Raw genomic sequence first — 25676 nt, forward strand, 5'->3', positions numbered from 1 at the left:
AAATGACTACGGTATAAGTTAGATTTTGTATTGCATAGTGCGAGGATGCTTTCGCACTACTCCCGATTAGCAAAACTTCCTTTAACACTGACAGTGTTATAAAACAAACGTCGTATGAACCAACCATAGTTTTGAGTGTTGGTCCTAAAACGAAGACTTTTGGTACAAGCCTTCCTTATTTCAAGTGCTAAACGCAAGGTAATTATTATGAATTCTGACAGATCAACCAATTCCAATCCTAAAGCTTAAGTATGTCCCATGAAAATCAAAACGGGAATTCAATTTTCCAAAACACACTGTGATTCATACTCCGTATCTGCATAAATGATATCCACTGGAGATGCTTTAAACGCATTGAACAAGTGATCACTTGTCAACTTGGCTCAAATACTTAGCCTATGTCACCTCTGCCGCATTAGGGCCTACGGACTTGGCTCTCTGCACATGAACATCCGCTAAGACCCTTCTCAAGAATACTCTACTTCTAACACCACATACCAACAAAAGTTAACGAAAGTCAAATCTCTGTTTAATTTAAAAGGTCTATAAGTGTACAATTCAAAACGTTTTCAATAAAACAAATATATAACACATATATAAAATCTGCATAATAGCATCAATGAGTTTTGGCAATCATCATCATAATACTGGTACTGGAATTTGAGAAGCTTTACCATTTGGGAAGCCAGTACAACCAATCATATATATGTTCACGTGGACATAATAGTATTAGAGGCTCAACAATAACATACACATTTACAGCAATATGTCTATATGAAAATATGACCTTGATCACTACACTAAGAATTTAAATCGCCATACCACACCCATGCAATAATTTAACATGTTACGTTGCACGTCAAACTTTAAAATACAATTCAACAAACAGAGTAATGTTTATGAATTGAAAATATCATTCACAGAATTTCATTAACATTGTTCTGGGAGATGTTTATTAATAACCTTACAGAGCCATCCAGATTTCCTGAAATTTATACTTGTTCAAATTGTGACTGTCGATTCTCTCCCAATTCAGAAGCTACCTAGTAAATTGGCCAAATAATGCATACTTTAATAAACATTATAGTACAGCCAACATTTCAAAAGTTGAAATGTAGGTGAAGTTTGACCTTTGCTTTAAAAAAAATATGTACAATTATGAAAATAGACAGAGCAATAAAAGTACCATAACAGATTGGAAAGTAAAATGTATAAATAGTATAAATAGTCACTCATAATACCGAATGCTTTACTTAATATGAAAACCTTATTTTTGCTAAAGCAAAATCCAAAACAAATTGATGATGTACATGTACACTGTATCTCTTAAAGGCCTATATATATATATATATATATATATATATATATATATATATATATATATCTTCAGATGCATGTATAGGGTCACATCACACTTAAATATGTGTACAAAAAAATCCACAGTACATGTATTCACACATGATCAACTCTTCAGAACAAATGAAATTTAAGTGTCCTCTTTTTATTTGGAAGATCAAGTAACAAAATGTCTTGACTATTTACCTCATGGATGTATTACCTGATTTACAAAAACAGTGGATGTAACCACTTTTTTGACATTTCAGAGGAGTGCATGGGGGGAAATTCCTCAAAGAGAACATGTTCATTCATCTACACAATCTTGGTCATCTAAAATCATTCTTAACATGCTAAAATAATGCACAAATGACATTCATGTTTAACCGAAAGCAAAAAAAGGAAGTTGGGAAGACTTTCTTATTTTGAAAGTATGATCATTTACCATTGTTTTCATTCAAAAAACAATATTACCACACCTTACATGTATCTGATTTTTATATCACATCACCAGTTTCATGTTCACAGGTCTTGCTTTCCATACATCTACATCAACTATAAGATAATAACTTCTTACCCGATTCTATGTTGAGAACTTTATTACTTCACATTTCATTTAAGCAGAATACATGAAGATGTTACTTAAGATTTTAAATTATTTTAAGGTCAAGGTCACTTTATTCCTTGTTTCCCATCAGAGCATTTTTTGAAAAATGGCATGGGCTGTGCAGCAATTTTCATTTTTCATTATCATTATTTCCAACAATCAGCTCCCATGTGGGGGTAAAACAATGAATGGTAAGTAATGGAAAACAAGGGATCAAATGTGATTTGCCTAATGTATGATGTACGACACACAAAATTGTGTGGTGCTTGCACAGGAGGCTAAATGTCTGTCATGTCACGTCATGTTGATGTTGTTTTTGAAAGTCATTGTTAATGGTATTGTTAGAATGATCAAAGATCACCTAGTGGTGATATGACTAGTGATATTTGATCAACTGTTTCTTAACTGACTAAACAAAGAAAAGTGTGCTCTGAAGATTTTATGCAATCCATTTTTCATACATATACTGTTGTATCTTTAGGTGTAGATGAACGAGTCTGAAGTGAGGTCTGATTTGAGCCCAATCTTGGTCAGACGTTCGTGTTCCCTCTTGTGTTCCTCTAACTGGTACCTATCCTCTTTAAGAAGAGTGCGATGATGTTGTAACTTCATATAGCTCTCTTCTCTCTGGGCGTGAGCCTACAACATACAAAGTTGTATATATGCATGTACATATTTTAATATTGGTAAATGTTAGGTCTATCAAAGATGATAAAACTGGTCAAATCTTTCATTTCTTTTAAAATTAGCATTTGATGCTGTAGAGTTTTCTGTATACAATAAATCCACAATCACATAACCTCAGTGTTCCTCTACATAAGACAATCATATTTTTTCTGAGTATGGTTTAAGTTAGGACTAAGTTTGTTACGAGCCTTTAAACAATTTCTATTAAGTACAACGAATAGCCATTTGCAGTTGAAAACTGAGAATACCCAAAAAGTGTTACATGAAGATAAATACGTATGTACACTCAACTCCTGAGATCTGACACTGCAAAACAATATGAGGTTTTAAATTTTACACAAAAACTCCTGCATTACTTTCTAGAATTGCTCTATGGTTTGGAATTCCAAAATTTGGCACTTTTAAGAATACCAGGTATTTGAAATCAAACATCAGACTGCTTGGCAGTGAATGCCTGAAATTTTATCTATATTAATTGCATGCGTATAAAACCTATTTTTTGTATATTGCCTGACACAAATTTTGTCTCTTAAGCAGCCCTCAAGCTAACTGTCCATACTCTACTTTTATGACTCCATAAAATCCTGGTACAATCCTTTAGAATCTGTGATGTAGTAGGCCTAAATGTAGATTAACGAGCACTGATGTACACTACAGTATAAACATACAAAGCACAATGACACAGCTTAGAAAAGTGCTGATTTGTTGCCACTATGCATAGTGAACATAACTGCTACTGAACATTCCAGAAAGTGTAATTTAATCATGATAGACAGAATAAAGTTCTAAAGTATATTTACATACTGCATGTCAAAAAGTTGAATAATTTCATTACTGATATACTAAATACTAGTAGTCATTTTGTGTTTAAAATATGCAACAGATATGAAATGGGGTCTCTATCATGCAATTAAAACCCAAAACAAGAAATAACATCTTAATATTAATTATGCAAATTATTAAGGCCTCCTTTCTGATAATTCATATCATGCATAACAAATAAATACATGTAGGTTAATAAGAAGTTGTGAAAGAAAGAAAAAAGAAAAAAGAAGAAAGCTAAAGGCAATAGAAAAAGGTTTCTTGACATGTTACATCTGATATGAAGACATAGAGATACAGCAGACCAAATTGGTTGAAACACATAATTTGGGACTGTTCGATCTGGGATTTCTCTTAATTCCAGGTTTGATAAATCATAATTGAAATACTACAGGAGACATCAGTAAAAGTCCAAATGCGATAACCTAAAAAAAAACATGAGCTAAATAAGAACAATGAAATCAAAATTTGGAGATACATGTACTTGTAATTAGAACAAATTGTCTGAAACACAAAATTTACGACTATTTGATAAATCACATTTGAAATATGGATACTATAAAGTATACTTAGATAAGCATATTGCGGAGTCATTAGTAACGGTACAAATGGAAAAATCTACAAAGAAATTTTCTTCGAAGCAGGTAGGGCAGTCGGCAGTAAAACTTCACTGTATCTGTCATATTCCGTTAGGAAAATACCCATACAAACTTTCATGACAGTAGCACGTTTAGCTTGAAATACTTGTTCACAGCAAAGTGGTAAAAATCTTGGCTCCACAAACACTTAAGGGAAGAATGAATGAAGGTGAAAAAAAAAGAAAAAAAAATTGGTGGTAAGCTATTAAGGATACATATGCTAGAAGCTGGATGTTAATATTTGTTTAGAATTGTCAAGATGTCAAGTTACGTGTATAGAAGAGGACAGAGAACCACTTCAGAAAGTTTATTCATCTAGTACAAACGAAACCACAAAGACCCTTTTTTATACCACTGAAAATGAACTTTCCAGTGACAATTATGAAAAGGATAGAAATAGGTCAATGTAGTGACTGAATGAATGAATGAGTTGTTTCCGACCGTTCTACTCCCAGAGGCCATTGAATTTTAAGACCACTTAATGGCTCTTCAGCCAGCCTGATTTTCTGGACTCATACACCAAGCTTTTTGCCACGTTAGTTTAACTTCAAGAGTTTCTTTTAAGTCCTTCAACTTGAGATGTGAATTGCCTAATTGCATTAGGACAAACGCATTAACGAGTACTCTCTGGGTACAGTGTTGTTGCTAATACTATAGAATTTCAACACATTAGGATGAAAAAGGGAGTGATCTGTGAATAAGGAACCTTAGCACCATTATAACTATGAAGTTAACCGTGTGGAGATGTGTTTTCATACCACCAGGTTAAACTAGGTACAGTTAATACATGCATACCCAGGGCTCTGGTACTCTACCATACATACATACAGCTGAGCACTGGGCAACTTAATATACAGGTATATGCCATGAACTATTATCAACTCGGGCATGAAAAACGTTGACAGTTTAACTTCTACATAAATGGTCCCTAGGGAAGAGAGATGGAGGAGAGTGGGGTGGGGGAGTTCCTGAGAGAGCACACGAATGGCATCAGACTGCTAACCTGTTACCTTCATTCCCCTAAACAGGATACAGCTCCCAATCAGTAGTGATGGGAAATGTCAATTTCGGAAACAGGTGCAGACAGGTAAATTGCAGGTGAAATGGCAGGTACATGTAACTGACATAAAACTGACAGCCGTGGACATTCATAAAGAGCACACATGTTTGCCCATTGCAAAGTGGTGATTACCTGAGAAACCCTAAAAAATTTTCAGTCAAGAACAGCTTTAGAGCGAAAAATGTTGTCATTTACTTTTACATAATTTGCCATTTGTTTCTTCTCTTTTATCAATATATACTGATTCTTAAAGAATAGTATAAATGTATATTGCTACACTGTTGCACTATACATACATAAAAGTTGCTCTAACTTTAAGAATCATTCTGGATCTAGAACTGTCCAGCAATTGCTAGATGTTTCCTTTGCAGGGATGTGGGCAGAGATAGGAGTAAAAAAGTACATGTATAAGTGAACAAAAAAACCACAAAAACACAAAAAAAAAAAAAAACAAACAAAAAAAACTTACATGTCCCTTTCTGCTCCAGCACCTATGCAATTAGCTATTAGAGTCAAACTTAACTCTGTACTGATGAAATCTGACTTTATTCTCCTACCCAGGAATTAGATTAATTCCGCTTCACAAGTGACCCTTAGTACTGCGTCATGTATGCGTCAGCCTTTAACCCCTGGCCAGGCCTTAATCTTTACAGATCTACCTTAACCTGTTAACGGATTATTTGGTGATAATGCTTCTTGCAAATAAAATAAAATTGATACTTTGGGTAATATAGCATTCTGAAAAGTTTAAAAAAAAAGGCAGGTTTAATTAAAGGGTCAGTGGTGTATGTGGAGTTAAACCATTAACATAGGTGGATTTATACATGTATGTGCAAGAAGACTAATGTGTAAAACATATCCCCACAAATATCGTGCAATATTTAGGTTCCATGAATAACATATCATACTTATAAACATAATAAATTGGCTCTTTAAATTATGTCTTAACTGCATGCAGTTTCACGGCTTCCAAGGAGCCTTCAAACCTGGGTTTTGGCTTCTGTTTCAGTACAGATCAGTATCACCCCTCAATGCAGTCTTTAAAGTGTTAACTAAACTGTGTTCTGCACTAAACAGAACAGTTGCGGTAATTTCTTTTTCAACTGTTTGGTGTAACAGTGAGTTATTTGTTTTTTGTTTCTTTTTCAGGGAAATGTTTTGTGCAGATTGTCAATTTCTTGTTTTTATCCAGTTCAAATAATAATAAATACCAAGCAAGTGAATGTTTTCAAAACATTAATCTTATCAACTTGCAATTTCATTGATAAAAAGACTGAAATTTGAGTTACTGATCAACTGTCAGAATTTTGAGCAATTTTTACCCTGAGGTCTCAAGTGATTTGTTCTATGATATAAAAACTGCAAATTTGCAAGGTACAATTACATGGAAATGTTTATTGTCTTGGGAATTGGAGTATCAAGTAATTCATATAAAAGTAAACACAGAACAACAAAATAATGTGACATGTAATATCATTACACTGATCTCACCTTATCAAGTTCAGCCTTTTCCCGCAGTAACTTTTCCTCGCATTCCTTCTCATGTCTGAAGGAATCTGCCAATTCTTTCTTAATCTTTTCGGCATTTTCGCGCTTGATTTCTTGGAGGGCAAGCTGAAGATGCTTGATGGTCTGCTCCTGTTTCTGCCGAGCGTATTCAGCATTCCGAACTTTATTGTACAGGTTCTGTTCTGTTTCTTCCCCTTTGCTCACCATTTTCTGGAAGCCAACAACATAAAGGAAACAGTCATCAAACAAGTAGACACAACTTTGTTCAATTAGCAGGCAATGCTAAGGCAATACAACTGTGTTTGTTCTTGAGAAGACAGTTTCCAGCTGGAGCTCATTAAGAGGAGAGTATCAGAGAAACAACTGCCACAACAACGGCCATCCTTTTGTTATCCTCTACCCGGATCTAAGGTATTATCAGAGAAGTCCTCTCCAAAATGTTTTCCCAGACAATAAGGTGAAACACTGAGGTGAAATTATGTCTACTCCATTAAGGATGAGGAGAATGGCACTAGCCTGGGGAATCATTATCCGCTATTGGGGCATCTGGAACTAACTTACCTGTAAAGCCTGTCTCTGAGATAGCTACACTTATAAACCTCTCAGTTTACATAGTATACCGGTACGTTTAGAAGACCTATAATGGTTCCTTAGCAATGTTATATGTAAGTAAATTGAGGAACGTGTTCAGCTACTTTTTGCTAAAATAAAATGAATTAGTTCCAACCACACATGCAGTGACAGAAGATTGACTTCTGAAATCTGCGAGCTTTATTTACATAGATATCTTTTTTCTGAAATCTTGATATTCATGTCACATTTAAAAATGTCCGTTTATGATATGTACATGTGTAATGTTTCAATAACAAAGGATATATGTATACACAATTTCAAAATTTAACAACATACTTAGCACACTTGTAATGTGTATAAAAAGATTTTCTATGTGCCTGGGTGTATCTGAAATATGTGAATTTTACACAACTGATGCACTGCCAAAATGTTTTTACTCTTCAGATGTTGAAATGTATTGACATGTTTTGGGATAATAAGATTTGCATGTGGTATATTACTGTACATTGCAATATTGGTGACACCCTGAAGTAGGTCAGACCTCTCATTCAAATTGTAAATTCACATCAGTCAATAATAAAATTGCCAGGATTAAAGACAATGTCCTTTTGACACATAAAGGAGCCGCCTATTTATAGTGCTGCTTCACTGAATTTTGTGAAACACAAGCTTGAGACGTCATCAACTCACAATTATAACTTGAACATAGATAATGGGTCAGTGAATCTCAGCACTGTGCTCTGTCAGCTCAGTAAATACATGTATATTAGGGGCACCATTTAGTAAATGTTTCTATACACAATTTATTTATTTGACTGCATTGTCAAGAATAACCCTCAACATTATGAATGGAGGAATTGTCAGGATCTGAGTTTAATACTTCATTGGTGACACCCTAATTGATGAAAGCTTTATCTGAGTAAATTTGTTGTGTGGTTATTAAGCAGAACATGGGGCTGTGATCATACCAATACTCAAGTCATATCCACTTTTCAAGTAAATGCAAGATTGGTTTTCATTTATCTATAACTGCATCTGGCAAAATACAAAGCATTAAAAGTTATACTAAGAGTTTTTAAATTCTTTAGTTTCAGTTGATCAAATGTGGCTGTAGTCTTTTAAATTCCTGTTTCCTGATGCTACAACTTTGAGTGTCTCTAAGGTTGCAGAGACTCAGTGGCTCTACGACACTCGCCTAATGTGCTGTGGTAACCTTTCAAAACTTTCATTGTCACTTTTACAGCTCTCGACCCTCAGACCCCCAGAATTGCTGAGATCTCATCTATGGCAATCTCATGGAGCTTCCAGAGCCTAAGCAGCTCCTGGACCCTCCTCTACTGTGGTCTAACTTTTAATTTCCTTCTCACTCTGCTGGTATGTATATGTCTTCATAAGTTAGTCTTGCAGCCCACCTGGAAAAATTTCAGGCTGTCCTCGTGCTCTTTGCGGCGCTGTTCATTGTAGCGCTTGCGGAACTTCTCCTGCAGTATAGCTTGCTGCGCTTCTTCTCTGTCCCTCTTCTGACTGATGCGGCTTGAGAGTTGCGTTTGTCGACGTTCGTTGTGCGCCTGTAGCAGACAAAAGGGAAGATAACATTATATGTCTGGTGTAAGTGATCACTGCACAGCTGGAAATGAGAAAGAAAAACTTAATGACTGTGTTTAATCAGAGACCTATCAAGCAGACAGGTCTTCTTCCACTCTTACACAATACTGCCTCATGTTTTTCTCACCACAAATGATCAATCTCACTCGTTGTGTATTTCAAATGATGGGGCATTATTTACCTGCGAGGAAAAAACTGGCCAAAACGATACATCAGTCGTGTCTGCGAGCACATATCAGCAGGTTAATCTTTCACCGACACAACATGCATACATAATCCACAACAGTTGTGCTGATGGATGGAAAGTTGTACACATTTCCCCAAAAAATTTTGAAAAAATCAAAGAAAAAAACCCCAGAAAGACGAATAACCCCGTTACCTGAGTTGAAAATAAATTTACTGTCTGTATCTAAGGTAAGAGAAAACCCTTGAGAGCTGGCTCTAACCACTAGCTTCGCGCCAACATGTGTCTGTACTCTGTAATAAATCATTTTCACTAGGCTGTCTGAAGAGGCGCGAGAGCAGACCACCCAACACTTAACCAAATTGTTCAACCCTTCACTCTACTGAAAAACAATCAATACCTTGTTATACTGTTGAACAATATGATTGTTCTAAAAGACTGGTCTCTTTTTCACCCAGATATTTATCTCCTTTGATGAAATAATGAACGATTATTGTGATGGTTATCTCAACATAAACCACACACAATAAGATGACATGGGTAACATCCTACCAGCTTAAACAATACGTTTGTACTCATAAACTTTTTGTTCACAAAGAAATGAAACAGACAACCCTCTATGTTTATCTAATTAGTTTACACTTGGGTAAGGTCAAAGCACACAATCAAAAAAAAACACACCCACAAAAATCTTAGAAGCTATTAAATCACACTCAAACTAGTTTTTGTAATGTTAAAATGCCCTTGTGCAAGTAGTACTCACAAAAGACTTATTTAAAATTTCGCTACAATTCCCTACAAAGAAACTGTGTTTGTATTCCATTTTTGACTCGTTACTGTTTCATCATTACTATGCTGGAAGTTTATATGTTTTTGGTTCTGAGCTGGAGAAAATAGAATTTCCTCAGAATCAAGGGATACCACTGATATAGTCAAGCCCTCGGAGCCAGATTTCAACACACGAACAATTAAACCATATGCTTGTACATGTATCTGTACTGGTAATGAACTTAAAACCACAAAAGCCAGGTGTGTTTGTTTATTTACATGGTATATATATTTATATATGATCTAACCTTTTTTTCTAAACAAATAAAAGGTGATTGTTTTTACTTGAAGAATAACCTCCATTATGATGGATGAAGTTTTTAAGAAGACCATTCAGAGAGGAATTTAAAGTAACGTCAACACAAGGACAAAAAGCTGGAACAATTGGCTGATGTATTCCAAACCACTAAATCGCAGGAAAACAAGTTACAGTGAAGAAACAAAAGAAAAAAGCTTCATTCACGCAGCTGTGGTCTGAGTTCGTAAATTTCTTCACGTTAGTGTCTGGCACTGATTAATGCCTTGATGATGTCTTCAAACGTCCACCTGTGTTTTGGTGCTGACAACTGGCCTTGACTACTGTCACACCAGAAGCTGTGGAAAACTTGATAATTAAAACCTTCTACACACTTATGCTGTCAAACTCTACAGCTAAGGTGTGGGAAACTGGTCTAACGATCATGTCACTAACCATCACCACAATGACATTCACCGATCATATAAAACTATAGAAAACAATTGCTAGCTTTGTTCACCGACAGAGGCTTTACACTAATGACCCAGGTGTTGTCGATGAGGAATGCGAAAATGATGCGCAAAAAGACAAATTTGGAGCTGTTCAATATAAAAGGTCCAATGTATTAAGTACGGGTTTAAGATATACACCTGCATACACATTTTCAGCAATCCATTTCCATATATTAACAAAAACAAAACAGCCCATTGTCATCAAATGCATCCAGTGACCCTATACATCTGGCATATTGAACACAAGTGTAAACATGTCACAACTGTCATATATGGAGAAAAATGAAAACTAATTGGCTCAAACAACAATTAACTCTAAATCGTACTGGATGTGTAAAACAAAATCCTCACAGCCATTAATTTAACCTTTATTCTTTAATGAAACAAATGTATGTGTCTTCACAGATGTGAAACAACTGTTTCAATTTGTACTAAAACATCAACTTTGAACTGTCTTCAACTGTTATATTTTCTCTTCTATAATTTAAGGAGTAAATATACAAAATATCCAGTAACACACTACAAACTAAAAAAAAAAAAAAATGAAAATAAGTAAAACTAAAAATATAATACAAACCAGCTAAAGATTTTGCTACTAATTTGCTTTCTGGGAACTTTCTCAAATAAACTTTGAACATTGCTCAGTTCTTGAACACTGGAACATGTAACTGGGAACTTGTTGCTAATATACTGAATACCCCCAATGGCATGGCTATTCCCCCATCAAACATCAAAGACATTCAAAACACTTTTCAAATTTAGTTTTTGAAAAGCAAGGAAGTGAAGTGGGATCTAATCTGCTATTAAAGGCTGGTAAATTTTTTAAGACTTTGTACATTTTTATCCAGACATTAATTTCGTCATTATAAGTGTCATATTTTCATGCTAAAATAGATAATTTTATTATAACAGTAAAACACATTACTTTGAAGCAATATGTATGAGTTAAGTTTTAGAATATGAATGTACTGCAGTCTATGGCTTGTTAAGCTGTGGCTTTAAATCGGGTGGATTTCTAGGAACTCTGTCTCTTTTCTTTCACCCATAAAACTAACCACCATTGCAGAAGTGATTCATTCTTTAGCATGGCATTTCGCTCGAATCAAATCAATACAAAAACAGTAAACGAAGGTAATGAATAGAAATGAATGAATTTTACTTCAAAGTCCATATCATCATATTAAATTCTTGTCAGTATTTAAATTACTTCTGGTAAGAAATCAGACATCAGAAGTATGTATTTCAGAAGTTTGAAACTTTCTAGACTTTTCTATATGAAATAACCATTGTTCACATTCACATATCTGACAGGTATGATAAATGATTTCCGTTCCGAATCCCGAATGATACATCAGAGATTTTTTAAACAGTATTTGTCTCACATTTCGGGCAAAAAAAGTCAACATTTTCATTCATTGTAGTCTAATTTTCCTTATACCTTGTGTTTTTGTGTACATATATGTACATGTAGGCCCATTTGTTGTTAGTAAACATTTATGGCAAGAAATGTGACTTGAGTTAAGTTTTATATAACCAGGTTCACATGAAAGTACATACATATACACTAGCCCACACTCTATTATGTCACTTGCTATAAATATCATCAGACCGAAAGAGACATAGTTAAAACTTCATGTTTTGAGGGTAGTTATTTTTTACTATTATTTTTTTAAAATTTGTCCTTACCTCTCTAATTAAATTTGCATTTCATGGCACAACCTTACACATATGTCTGTAATTAACAACACTAACTTACATGTCTTAATTAATTCAAACTCAGGAAGTCAAAATTGGTTGCAGAATCAAAAGTTAGCATGGATAATGCATTTTTATATTTCTTGCTTTTATATCTCTCAACATGAATGTAGAATGATCGCAATAGCTGTCTATTACTAAAGAAAAATTCAAACTTTCAAATAAATTTTCCAACACTTAAGTACATTACCTTAAAGAAGGATGATTCTGTTTTGTTGCTCCTTAATGGAATTAAATGTTACTTTGTGGGTGCATGACTCACTGATGAAGATGAAATGTTTTTGCTGTTGTTATTTTTTTGTGATGGTAAATCATTTAATCTGTCAGGTAAACACTCAGCATTTGACACCTAATTAAACTGCCTCTCAGAGGAGAAATCCAGGTAAGTGGATCTAATAGTAAAAACCAATCTGTGTTCTCAGTTCAGAATGTTTGGAATTTAGAGTTAAGCTTTATTTTGTCATTTATCTGTTATTGTCCTGTCACTTATTTTTTTTCTCACATCTTAGCGTTAATAGAAAATACTAACCTGTTCAGTTAAAGTATTGAAAAAAAAACTAACAACAATAAAAAAGGCACAACTGTGGGAATGTCAGTCCACATCTGGTGTGGCCTGACAGCAATGGGTAAAGTTGTTTCCTGTAGATGTTGATTGTAGAAAAAAAATCAGACTTAACCACTTTTTTTTTATTTTTTAATTAACCAATCTTACATGTAGCTACAACTAAACAAAATTTTTCCTGTGCGAAAATGCCACCTTAGAATATGTGTTTCAGGTCTACATGTAAGTCCATTATATTTACTGAATAAAAATGGAAATGATTATCCTCATGCTGTCATTCTTCTTCTGCATATAAAAGACCAATCTGCAGCATGATTTGTGCACCTTTTTCATTTGAATCCGAACACAGGGCTACATTGGTTAGGCTGGGCATTTACAGGGCTTGACAAAAAGTGTAAATTTTATCTAAAAATAAAAAATTTCTACAAATATACTGTATAAATATATGTTACATATATATAATTTACGTGTTGAAAATTGAAAGTAATAGTATAACCAACATCTGATTCTTGCACATATTTCTGGAACTATTAACATTGTGGGCTATATGCTGCATGTTGTTCAGAAAGATCAACACTCTAACAGCCCAGCTTACTTAATTCATGGTTGTTAAAGTTCTTAGATTTTTATTAAGTAATGCTTCGCGTCTTGAAAGCTGTCAAGCAGCATGAAAAGTTTCTGGCATGTTCTGCTGGAAATCTCCTAATACCACAGTCACCCTTCGACCTAATCAAGTTTACACCAAGTTAGAATTAGCTCTAAATTTGGATCAGATGACACGTAGAGTATAAAATGGATGTATAACATAGAAAATGCATTTCTCCAGATGAACAGTATTATTTCAGTTGTGCAACAGTTCATTAACTTTTGCAGAAGAGGATTTACTTATTTATTTATTTTTATGATTGGTGTTCTACGCCTTACTAAAGAATATTTCACTTATATGACGGGGAATACCCATGATCATCTGCAGGTTGAGAACAGACCTTCCCATGTGTGACTGGAGAGGAAGCCAGCAGAAGCTTATCCATGTTGTGGCAGCCTTGCTGCATGTATTTCATATCGCACAATGCCAGCAACTTTCATATTGCACTTTGGTATAAGCAACATGAAATTACAGTGATGTCATTCGATGACACTGCACATTTTCCCTCTGTAAACATGCGTGTACCATTCACAGCAATATTATTATGAGTTTTATTATCTTAAATTTTTATTGACGAAGCTCTCTAGTTGAACTGATTGATGTTTGGTGTACATAATAAATAAGTTTTTGAATGAATACCAGCTGATGTGGACTCGTTCTGTTTTTGCGTGGAGGAAGTGCGAACTTGCGATCTCATTCGTGCTTCAGTGCCGTGTAAAAACAGCACTCATCAACATCAGCCTGCAACTGTTCAATAAGTGATAATTATTATACGTTTATTGCTCATAAAGCAACATTAATCCAACACTGCAAACAAAAATGACAATGCAAACCATTCATATATTAAATTCACACAAATCCAGGCAACAGTTAAATCGTACATGTCCACAATAAAATAAATACATGTGACAAACCTGAAGGCGTTGTTCAATTTTCTTGGCCCTCAAATCCATGTCAGCAAATCTCGCCGCATCATTCAGCTGTCTCTGCGTGTTGACATTGTCAGTTAACCTCATCTGGGTGTCTGTCAGACGGCGATGTTCTGCAAACAATAAAGAAATAAAATAACAAGATTATTACATCTGAAAAATGTATAAAATCAAAATGCATTAGAAAATAACGTACGTACACTAAGCATGTTACAGTTGATAATATGATACTGCTAGCACGGTGAACATATAACTTTCTAATCTAACCTGGGACTAACATACAGTTGTTTAAATTGGGTAAAAAGCAAACAACTGGACTATTTTCATTTTATATTATTATAATAATAAATACATTTATATTATTATATTTATAAGTAATAATTTTTCTTGTTTGTGATTATGATGTAAAATTGCTTGTAACAAAGCGAAAAAACGTTAGATGTGTGTATCAAGTTATTCCAATCTATGGGGCATAACTCTAGAATTAAAGAAGTGCTAACGTGTCACACAAATTCCAGTTGCCCCCCCTTGACTCCTCTTTCACGCAAATCCTTTAGCCAGTAGCTTTGTTCTCTCAACGTATAATATGCAGCGAAGTAAAAAAAAAAACAAAAACATGATGATGATGTTGAAGCACTGTTTACATTACAATATTTTTTTACTGGCAAAATACCAATACACATGCTGCATTGAACTTTTGCTTGCTTCTATTGGGAGTAGGCCCAGCATAAGATCAGTTAAACACAGTAATTATAACACATCAACAAGCAACTCTCACCGTCTCTGGTCTTAATGGCAATGTGTGCACGTGTCTTAGACAAGTCAGCACTCAGCTTTCTCTTTGTCAATTCAGCCTCTTTAATGTCCCCGTCACCTTTACTGAAGATAAACAGGCAGAAAACAATTAAAGGAAAAACATGTTGTTTTTTTTTTGGCATGGCATGTGCATTAAAAAAAGAGCAGCAGCATTTTGATTATGTTCTGACAAACACAAAAGTGACAGCTTGGGCATTCATACCCTTTTCAAACAAAAAAATCTTAAAATATATTATGGTTACACAAAACATCACACAAAGTTCATTTATTTCATTGTAGTGCAGAGAAATGGAAGAAGTACCTGATTTTTGAGTTCAATGACTTCTCATTGGCCAAATCTGCTTCAATATTCTTTGCTACCTCCTTTTCCTTTTGACTAGAAAATAAGAAATAAACAAAAGAAATTCAGGATGAAAGGATTAATTGTCAGACCGATGTTCACCAAGCTTAATATCAGTAATTCAAATCATTAACTCTTGGTAAGTTTAGCACGAGCTAAAAAAAATCACAAACTGACTGCATGGGATTTTCACTTTTCAATCCAGCGATATCTGTATTGAACTTTCTCACTAAAAATCAATTTTTCCAATTGCCAAACTTTACTTAGTTATTATGGGCTTTTGTAATGGTTTTTGTGATTGTTCTCATTTTTTGAATTTGTCAGCATTATGTGAGTCTATGGTCTTCTGACATCAGATAGAATAATCAACAGTATAACACTTGTCTATAGCAAAAATACAAAAGGTATCATTCTGAGAATTAACATTTTTTTTTATGCTTTACTTTTTCCAAAGGTATAAATTCTGTTTAAATTTCAAGCTTCTTTCGCTAACAGACACCTTGGATTCTTTAAGAATGAAAAAATCAAAATCTGACAATGCTAACCTCTCCTTGTCAAATATCTCCTGTCTATGTTTCAGCACCTCCATGTTGAGTCCAATGGCCAGATCAGCCAATTCTTTCTGTAGTTTATACTCTTCTTCCTAAAACATAAAACAACACACAGACTTAAACATTCACATTTCTGGCTTTGCTCACAATAATTTTCCACCTATCGTGTCAATTGTATCATTGGCATAATAATACAAGCCATCTGGATTAAACACTCATAATGCTATAGTTCTTTGCTGAAGAGTGAAATTGAAGACATGTTTCAGTTTGGAGCATACATATAGTCTGCACTGGATTACCGTATTTGACCTAAAATTTCCCCCATGGATATTAAAGTCATTTGAATTTTCAATACTGTAATTCCTAGGTCTTTTCGCATGTTTGCATGGTGTTTATTCAAGTATATTCTAAAGTTATTATTCTGTGTTGACTAATAAAAATATACTTTTTGTGAAGCCCTGAAAATGTACAATCCAACCAATGTAGTTTTGTCTCAAATTAAAAATGTGCATAAATTGCACTGAAAATTGCTTTTCCATATGTGAAACGGTTCAGGAATTTAGGTGATTTTTTTAATCATGATCTTAGTTGTACTGATCTTAGAAATATGTTTTGAATTAGTTTGGTAGGAAGGATGATCTTACTGAAAAAATTTACATTTCAAAACAAAAAAACTAATATTTTGTGACCTTTATTGGTATCTAAATATGCACTTTTGAGGGCAAATTTTTAGGGGCATATACAGAACAAAATGTTCAAACATTTAATTCTCTGGGTCCTTATTCCATAATGACCAATGTGGTTTAGCGTATGAAACAGGCATTTCCGCTCTAAGCAGGTACATAATACTTTTCAATTTCTCTAATTACTGAGTAATTAAGCTCAGTGATCTAATATTTTTTTTTTTAATTTGATCTTGATGACAAGGTTAGATTGCCTATTTTCAGAGGTTCACAAAAAGTATAATTTCATCAGTCTACACAGAATAATGCCTTCAGAATAGGCCTGAATAACCATCTTGCAAACATGTGAGAAGGTTGGAGAATTACAGTATCGACATATGTATACACAACAACTGTATTTGCCTTACTTCTTTAGTCTTCATCTTGGTCTCAAACTCTTGGCTTATTCTTGCCCTCTCTACTCGTTTCAACTCCAGCTCACTTTTTTTAGTCTGGTATTTTCTTCTCAATTCCATTCTTTAGAATAAAAACAAATAAAACAAAAATAAAAAAATGATGGATGTACTGTTCCAAGCTGAGATGTATGAGCACTTCAAAAGTGTAATTCACCAGAAAGAACAAGAAGAACATGCATCCTCCTCAGCAACTAAAACATGGCATCCTGCCACAGATCTGCTTGTTGCAGCTAAAAATAACTCTTTTATTCAGTTATTACAAAATTTAACACAGTTCAACAAAATTTGTATTAGGTTATATGAAGTATATATAATTGGGTATACACGAAGTCTGGAAAACATGAAATCCTTGTAAATCATACGAAGCAGTTAAATGGACTGTTGCAATCCCTCTTTTCATACTTTCAGCTGTGTTCTCAAAAAAAAAAGATTTTCAATATAAAAAGTATCAACTTCTAAGAATGTATTAAAGATACATAAAGCTTACTCCTTTAGAAGACATTTGCGATCCACATCTTTCAATTCTTGTTCCATGTTTATGTTGTGCTGGATTCGTCTTTTGGTCAGCTTGGAAGAAAAAGTCATTCAAAAAATTCTGCTACAAATGTACCTCTAGGGTTAGGCAGTTTTTTATTACCAAAGAATTGAACAAAATTTTCAAGAATTTATGGATCAAACTTCCTTGCCAGTAAGAGACTTTGAAGGAAAAACTGTATGTAGCAGTTTGGATTTGCCATGGAAATGTTAGAAGTATTTGTGCCAATTCTTCTGACCATTAAAGTGGTCTCCTAAATTTTGCAAAGACATACAAAAATGTTGCAAAGCATGAAGGTAGTACATGCATGTATAACTGACACTGTAACACAACATCAGTCTACACCATACCTCCTCCTTTGCATGGGTGTTCTCTCTCTGCATGACAACATACTTCTCCTGACCTTTACTTAACTTCTTGTCTTCTGCTCGTCTTTTCCTGTTAACCACTGGCAAAGATAATAGTTTCAATTAGGTCTTCCAGTTTTGTATTAATAACTATACTGCCAATAAATAAATAAACCAATAAATAAATAAATAAGATAGTATTAATACACATAAAAATTATATGAAAAGTTTGAGAACATCATTACATAATGAGTGTGGGTGACTGATTCCTGCTTATCTACTTAGGATATAAACCCGTTAAATATGAAACAACAATAAATCCTTTCTTGCAAAACACGTGCAATCAATATGGGTAGTGGCCACCATGGACGAGGTGGTTAACGTGCCAATGTGGCGCAACGACCCAGGAGGCTCTCACCATTGCAGTTCCTGTGAGTTCAAATCCAGCTCATGCTGGCTTCATCCCTGGCCGTACATGAGACAGTCTGCCAGCAACCTGTTGATGGTTGTGAGTTTCTGCCAAGTTCCACCCGGTTTCCTCTCACCATAACACTGACGACCGTCATATAAGTGAAATATTTTTACGTATGGCGTGAAACACCAATCCAATCCAAAAACAATCCTTCCTATAATGTCTACTCCATGACCCGGTAATGGACTCACCCTGTAATAACGGTTTTAACTTTAAACAAGAGTAAAACCACCCAAAAAGGCTGTAAAATAATGATGTCACTGCCACGTTAGGTATTTTATACTTGGGTAAATGTATAAGGGCAGTCTTGGTTCATTCTGACAGATGACAGACAAGAAGCTTCTTGGATTGAACATGACAAAAAAGAACTGCACGACAAAGAAATATAAAAAGTCAACTTTTTTCAATGCGTTTCTGTCACAAATTAGCCTTTCCCTACATTTCTTACATTTACCCCAAGAGATATCCTAAGATGCACTACGCATTGAAAGATTACTTCATTTTATAATTCATCGATTTATTTTATTTTGGTGTTCAATCATGCATATTAATGATAGTAATTGCTATTATATGTGAATGTTAAAGAGCGTTATCACTCACAGTTCTCATAATTCCTAAGTGAATGTCTGACAGCTTGCTGATTCTTGATGATGTCCCCTTCTGCCCTTTTCAGTTCTCTTTCCTCTTGTTTGTGTTTCCACATGTGGTCCTGTTATAAAAAATATCGGCCATAGATGTCAATACATATTAAATGAAAGTAATGCTGAAATAGTCCTAGCATAACTGATCAAATAGATTGATAATGTTGTTTGTGCATTAACAATATTATGTACACATCAAATGAAGTCAAATAAGGTCTCGTAGTGTTTAGGATGGGAGTTTCACACCAGCTCTTTGCTTGATGTACATCATGTATGTACAAGCTTACTATATAGGATTGGTATACTTTGTCTTCATGCTTGTTTTTTATTTCAATAATTCATTAATTGGCAATAATTCATGTATACATATGTACATGTAAAAGTGTGAGCACCTCAATGACTTTCATTCTCTTGTCATAATCCCTGGAGTCCTGATTGATCCTTGCAGACAAGGACACGCTGGTGGGTGCAGACAGAGACTGGGGCACACCTGTCGGACCAGGTGATGTTTTCCTTTTCGATTTGACCGTGAAGGAATGGCAGTAACGAGAAGAGTCGAGAAATCCATTTGGGCCCACACTACGCTCCTGAAATCTGCAATACATACAAACTGAAAACTGAAACTGAAAATTTATGTCACATAGGTCACACTGAGGATGTCATTAATCATTGTAAGAATCCTTCTAGGACAATGGCAGCACCACAATTCATTACTGCCACCTTCAAGATTGTTATAAAAATGTAGAACATATACATGATTCTATTATGCCCACATGTACATTGTACATGAACATACTGGAGACATTTGTGATGTACACAAATCATTCATGAAAATAAATACTGAGCTTTCTAAATATTGATATATCTCAAACAGATTATGTATTCAGTATTGTAATCTTACTTCAAATTGAACTTCAAATTTTTTTTCCAGGTTTTTGACCCAGATGATATATTTTTGCAGTATCAGTTAAAATAGACAATCATACAAATAAATTAAGTGAAATCATTAAATAGTAATGAATGACAGCAATGTATATATACAATGACTAGAAAACTGAGAATTTCTTACTTCAGAAACCCAGCGTATTCTTCACTTGATTTCTTTGAATTTGCTGACTGCTTCCGGTCCCTGTGTTTGGGAGGAGCACTATCAGGACGTTTGGCTGGCCTAATCAAATCATATCGACTTTGCAGACGAGAATTCCTCTCAAAAGGTAAATCTGTCAGAACCATTTTCCTTCTGCTTGGCTTAAAATACTACAGAACTAAAAATGAAATCAGCTGAAAGAAAGTTAAAGTTAGGAAAGTATTAAACAGATAACCATGAAAATGTTAGCGTGTCAATATTTCATTAAAGGAACTGCATAAACTATTGCAGCAAACTGAAACAGCAGTTTACTATTCTATAAGCATGATTAATTATTCTACTGATAGCACCATTATTGCTGTTATACTAAGGTAACTTATGCATGCTCTGGGTCATTTTATAAAGAAGGTGAAAAGGCTGTGATAAATTTCCTCTGTTTTTGAAACAGAAATGAGGCCAGACAAAGTCTGTACATATATATGCTTCACAGATACATAAAGGCATATGACTAATATAAATGTAGTCACCAACATACTAGGAAGTCTTCATTCAACTGCTATGCCCAAAAACACTATTAAAGACTGTGTCAGTTGTACACCGATTTTTTTTAGGGTTGAATAAAAGGAGGAGAAAAGCATTTATTTTATAATCAACTGATAATATATTAAATCTTGGTAAATGTAAATATTAAAACAAATGGAAGGACAAGTTAAGTACCCGGTAACGGCGTTTGGCTCACACACCGATAGGGATAAACATACATAGCACTTTGGTCTTCAAAAAAAATAATTATAAATTTACATGTTTCAAAGTTGGGATAGCTTGTTATGAGTCTTATGTCAATGACAATGCCTTTACCAAAGGTATATTACATCGACAAAAATACTGAAAAAACACGCAAACCACCAAAAGTGTCTTTAGCAGTTACCATTTCCTTTTCGCCCGAAACCACAGGCGTTGTTGTTGTACAAGCACTTGGTGTTGTGGCGGGTAGCAGCAAGCGGTAACCACGGCTACATAAACAAATGATGTATACGCGCGACGAATGACTTCCGTCACAGGTAGTCGTGAAAACGTCAAGTCAAAAAAGTAAAAACTACGTTATCTAGGCCTAGCGACTGACATTTTTCAACAGTTGAAACATTCAAGTAATTGCTTCATATCCAGAAACACAGAGGCGGGCAGCATAGGCTATCTGACGGTGAAATATTAACAGTGAACATATTCAAGATGGAGGAGGAAGTTCCAAGCGGGAGTGACAACATCGTGACTGAGTTTAACACATACGAAGACTTTCTCGACTCCCAAATAACGTCACTAGATCTGTACTACCTCGAGGTTAGTATTGCACTAAACTAAAAGACACCAGCAGTTTGGTGATTTTACATTTTAATAGGGGAAATCAGTGTGAAGATTTTAAGTTCATTTTTTTTAATGCCGACAATGTTAAAATAGCCACTGGTCCAGTCAGTTAATAGCTATAAGGATTGCTAAATATATCACATCATATAACGAAACTCTTTCTTAATTAAGGGTTTCAGCCTGAAAATGGTATGATATTTTCTGTGAATGTAATTTTAATTACAGATACAATTCCACGGAATACCTGTACGTTTTGCATCATAGTTATTATATAGTATTAAGTTCAGTTTATCTTGACTCTTATTCTTCTTGTATTCATCACAACAACATGTGTTTTAATTATATTATGTTACAATAAAATATATTTTCCTCTACTTACGGTACATGTACAACATCAATAATGTGATATCTGGCATAAGTTAAATTAGTCCCAGCTAGGTGTACACACATTTCTTATCTTATAATTCTGATTTTAGGATGAAGAGCTTGCACGTCAGCTGGTAGAATTAGGTTACAGGGGCAGTGGAGAAGTTCTAAAGCGAGAGGAGTTTGAGGCTCGCAAAGCTGCTGCTGAAGCAAGCAGATTGTCAAAGAGAAGTCAGCAAAAGTAAGTATGTCATTTATTACTGAAACTGACCATAACCTTGGCAGCAATGTATGGAATATTGTCACTATGTTATTTTGGGCAAAGTCAGCTGTACTTATTTAAGCAGTATTTTTTAAATTTTATTAAATGATGATGATGAGTTGTTCAGTGAAAAGGCTTGTCAATTTACATACACAGTTGGTTACATCACCTTTTTTTAATCTGGTAAACTGCAAGGGGTACTGTAAGTAGTGATTTCATTTTACCAACATTCTTCAGATGAGACGCATAGTGAACAGCTGTACAGGTCTGGTAATTATTGTTACTGTATGGTGTTCTCTTTCAGAACTCTAGCAAGCTCTGGTAAAGAATTGAAAGATCCATTGCTGAAAACTTTAGCACAAAGGGAAGAAGCCAACAGAACAGGCAAAATGACTGTGAGTATATTGTTAATGTGAGATAAGTAAATTTTGCCATTCCCTTACATGTTTATCGGTATAATGTAAGTAAACTGTGATGTGTTATAAACTCATATGTTTGATTTATTTCAGACCATTGTGTTTATCCGGGACAAGAATGGCTCGTGGACAGGAAATCTCGGGATACATTGACTACGCCCCACAGACTGAAAACTGAGGATTTTGAGCCCTATTTTTCTGGTAAAAAGAGACTTCTGCCAAGACCATCTGATTTAAGGTAAGCTTGTGGAAATCCAAACTGCATGTAGTAAAAGTTTATAATCTGTGCATGAAAATACAGGCAAGGGATAACAATTGCAGGTGCATGTTTGCTCAATGGTAACATCTTGAATGCTCATATTTAAACTAGCTTGTGATATTTTGCTTGCAGGTTGTCTCTAGACTGTACACTTACTCACTAACTGATAGATAGGAATTGTCATTTATTTACTGTATTGCCCGAAGAATTTGCCCCAAAAGTGCATTTTCAGAGCAAATAGGCCAAATATGTTACAGAATAATACTTTTGTGCTGTAACTTACATTTTTTAAGTAGAATATCACCCCACTTTTCGCAAAACACCTTTCTAAGATCATTAGAACTCTCATAATCAGGTACATTGAGTAGCTTCCCCAAAATTTGAGGTCACGTTGGCAGTTGTATGATGTTTTTCAAATACTTACACATACAGCTTTCCTTGCATTTCAGTTTTCTATAACTGGGAGACACAGACGTCAACATCAAATCCCACTCCTAACTACCAGGTGATAGCAGAGAATGCTTCTGGTCTCCTCTTCAAAAATAAAAGAGACAGGAAGATTTTAAATGTTGATCCCAAAGTAAGTGGTTGGTACTGAACTGTGTGTTGCAGAGTCAGTAATTTTATACAAAACTGCACAAATAAACATCTGTACTACGTTAAGAGATTTTATGTAGCCAATGTAGCTGAAAAATCATGATCACAAAACTGACATATGGGTACTCATTTAAGCATACCATGTACCAGAAATCATATCGTATATCAGAAATCCTTAATTATTATTAAGCGTTACCTAAATTCTTGTGCTTGCTGACATTCCACTTATGTGTTAAAACTTGATTTTTTGTGTTCAACCAGTAATTGGTTCTGTTTTTCAGGCAGCCTCTCCAGGGGATAATTCCACCAGAACTGTGATTGATAAAACCAAATATATCCAAGTCGTTCTTTATGATCATATCACCAGGAGGAAGACGTAAAACCAAGAACAAATTTTGTGTCCTTAAATCAGTATTTTTCCATGTACATGTGTAAATATATGAACTACAATGAAACTCTGATTTTTTTTTTTTTTTTGGCTGTGATAAATAAAATAGATTTATTAGTGTACTGAGGCTCTAATTTTTTAAAAATGCTTTTTAAGTGTACTGGTATACATGATTGTGACATTACAGAATTGAATGTCTCACAGCAGAATTTGCTGTTGACTGCTTCACTTGGGATGGAACTCTTATAATTTCGAACTTTATATACTAGGGTATATAGTTATTTGGTGCTTTGTGTGAAAAGTTGTTTCGGAAATCATGTGATTATTGACCCGAAGATCAATTTAGGTTGACGGCTGGTATATGAATGCCTGTTTTGACACCCAGATTCTGAAGGTTGAAGTTGTCATGTCTAAATTAATATTACTACTTTATCATGGCTGGCATGTAGTATGGCATCAAAGGTCATAGTCAAGCAATGTTGTATTGAGTAATGGACCCATTCCCTCCTAAACAATTTGGTTCTAAGCCATATAAAATACATTGCCCTCTGCTGTTAATATGCTGCATTGCCTGTTAACTACTTATTTGCTGTAGACACAGAACTCCTTTGAAACAGAGATGTATTATTTGTTTGATTGGAGTTTTACGCCGTGATAAAAAATTTTCACTTATACGACGGCAGCAGAGACGTACTATAGACATAACAGAAAACAACAAAATTTATTTGATTAATTTATTTATTTGATTGGTGTTTTATGCTGTACTCAAGAATATTTCAGTTATACGACAGCGGCCAGCATTATGGTGGGAAGAAACCAGGCAGAACCTGGGGGAACCCTTGACCATCCGCAGGTTCCTGGCAGACCTTCCCACCTATAGCCGGAGAGGAAGCCAGCATGAGCTGGACTTGAACTCACAGTGACCGCATTGGTGAGAGGCTCCTGGGTCATTACACCCGTGCTAGCAGGCTGACCAACTGAGCTGCGGAGCCCCCTGAAAAGAACAAAATAGTATACGGCTTGAAACAAGGGCTAGATTTCTTAGGGCACAACTGTTAATCAAGAATCCCATTGCGAATTCTTATGCTTCGTGTCTGTTAACAATTTGATTGTCTACAAAAGAGAGAGTTAAGCAAACTAGGCTAAGTTTGTATGTACATAAAAATGTGCTGATTAGGCCTACAGCCTACACATTATCCCTTGCATGGATTTGGTGACTTAGTAGAAACTGATCAACATGGCCTATTTTCTCATCACAATGGCGACTATAAGCTGGGCTGACCATTTATCTCTTGCTACACATTAGTTTTCTGAGAGGAGGTTACACTCGAAACGCCATCTATAAGGGATGATTAACAACAGACTACAAGTATACACAGATTAGATCGAATTACTTCAAACTGGAAGGACGGCTCCCATTGTCTTCATTGCTGTCGCAAGAAATTCCAGTTTGGCTTACTTTAGATTCCTGGCCAGAAACATACAACCTAATTACAAGAAACATCCCCTGGTTAAAATCAGAGGCGGGGACATGACAACATACCAAGTTACAATGTTGGAGTTTCTCCGCTCGCCTCTGTGTGATCATGGAAGTTCCAAGAACTACATGCTG

At 34.9% G+C, this 25676-nt stretch overlaps 2 protein-coding genes across 2 annotated transcripts; one reads left to right on the forward strand and one right to left on the reverse strand.

Annotated features, from left to right (window-relative positions):
- Positions 1 to 1891: 1891 nt before the first annotated feature.
- Positions 1892 to 20560, reverse strand: LOC135461390 (calponin homology domain-containing protein DDB_G0272472-like). The gene is made up of 13 exons (XM_064738458.1): positions 20397 to 20560; positions 19720 to 19921; positions 19287 to 19395; positions 18218 to 18315; positions 17820 to 17899; positions 17285 to 17393; positions 16189 to 16286; positions 15605 to 15679; positions 15266 to 15366; positions 14473 to 14600; positions 8644 to 8799; positions 6641 to 6868; positions 1892 to 2581 (listed from the first exon to the last, which is right to left on the reverse strand). The coding sequence occupies exons 1-13, from the start codon at positions 20558 to 20560 to the stop codon at positions 2420 to 2422; spliced, it is 1710 nt and encodes a 569-aa protein (XP_064594528.1). The 3' UTR covers positions 1892 to 2419.
- A 903-nt stretch (positions 20561 to 21463) lies between these two features.
- Positions 21464 to 24299, forward strand: LOC135461422 (cilia- and flagella-associated protein 299-like). The gene is given in 8 exon segments (XM_064738522.1): positions 21464 to 21752; positions 22253 to 22383; positions 22709 to 22799; positions 22914 to 22940; positions 22942 to 22980; positions 22982 to 23058; positions 23530 to 23659; positions 23958 to 24299. Coding segments are annotated over 8 exon segments (702 nt in total). The 5' UTR covers positions 21464 to 21644; the 3' UTR covers positions 24057 to 24299.
- The last annotated feature ends 1377 nt before the right edge of the window (positions 24300 to 25676 follow it).

The sequence above is a fragment of the Liolophura sinensis genome, chromosome 1 (genome assembly GCF_032854445.1).
Source record: "Liolophura sinensis isolate JHLJ2023 chromosome 1, CUHK_Ljap_v2, whole genome shotgun sequence".
Lineage (NCBI taxonomy): Eukaryota > Metazoa > Mollusca > Polyplacophora > Chitonida > Chitonidae > Liolophura > Liolophura sinensis.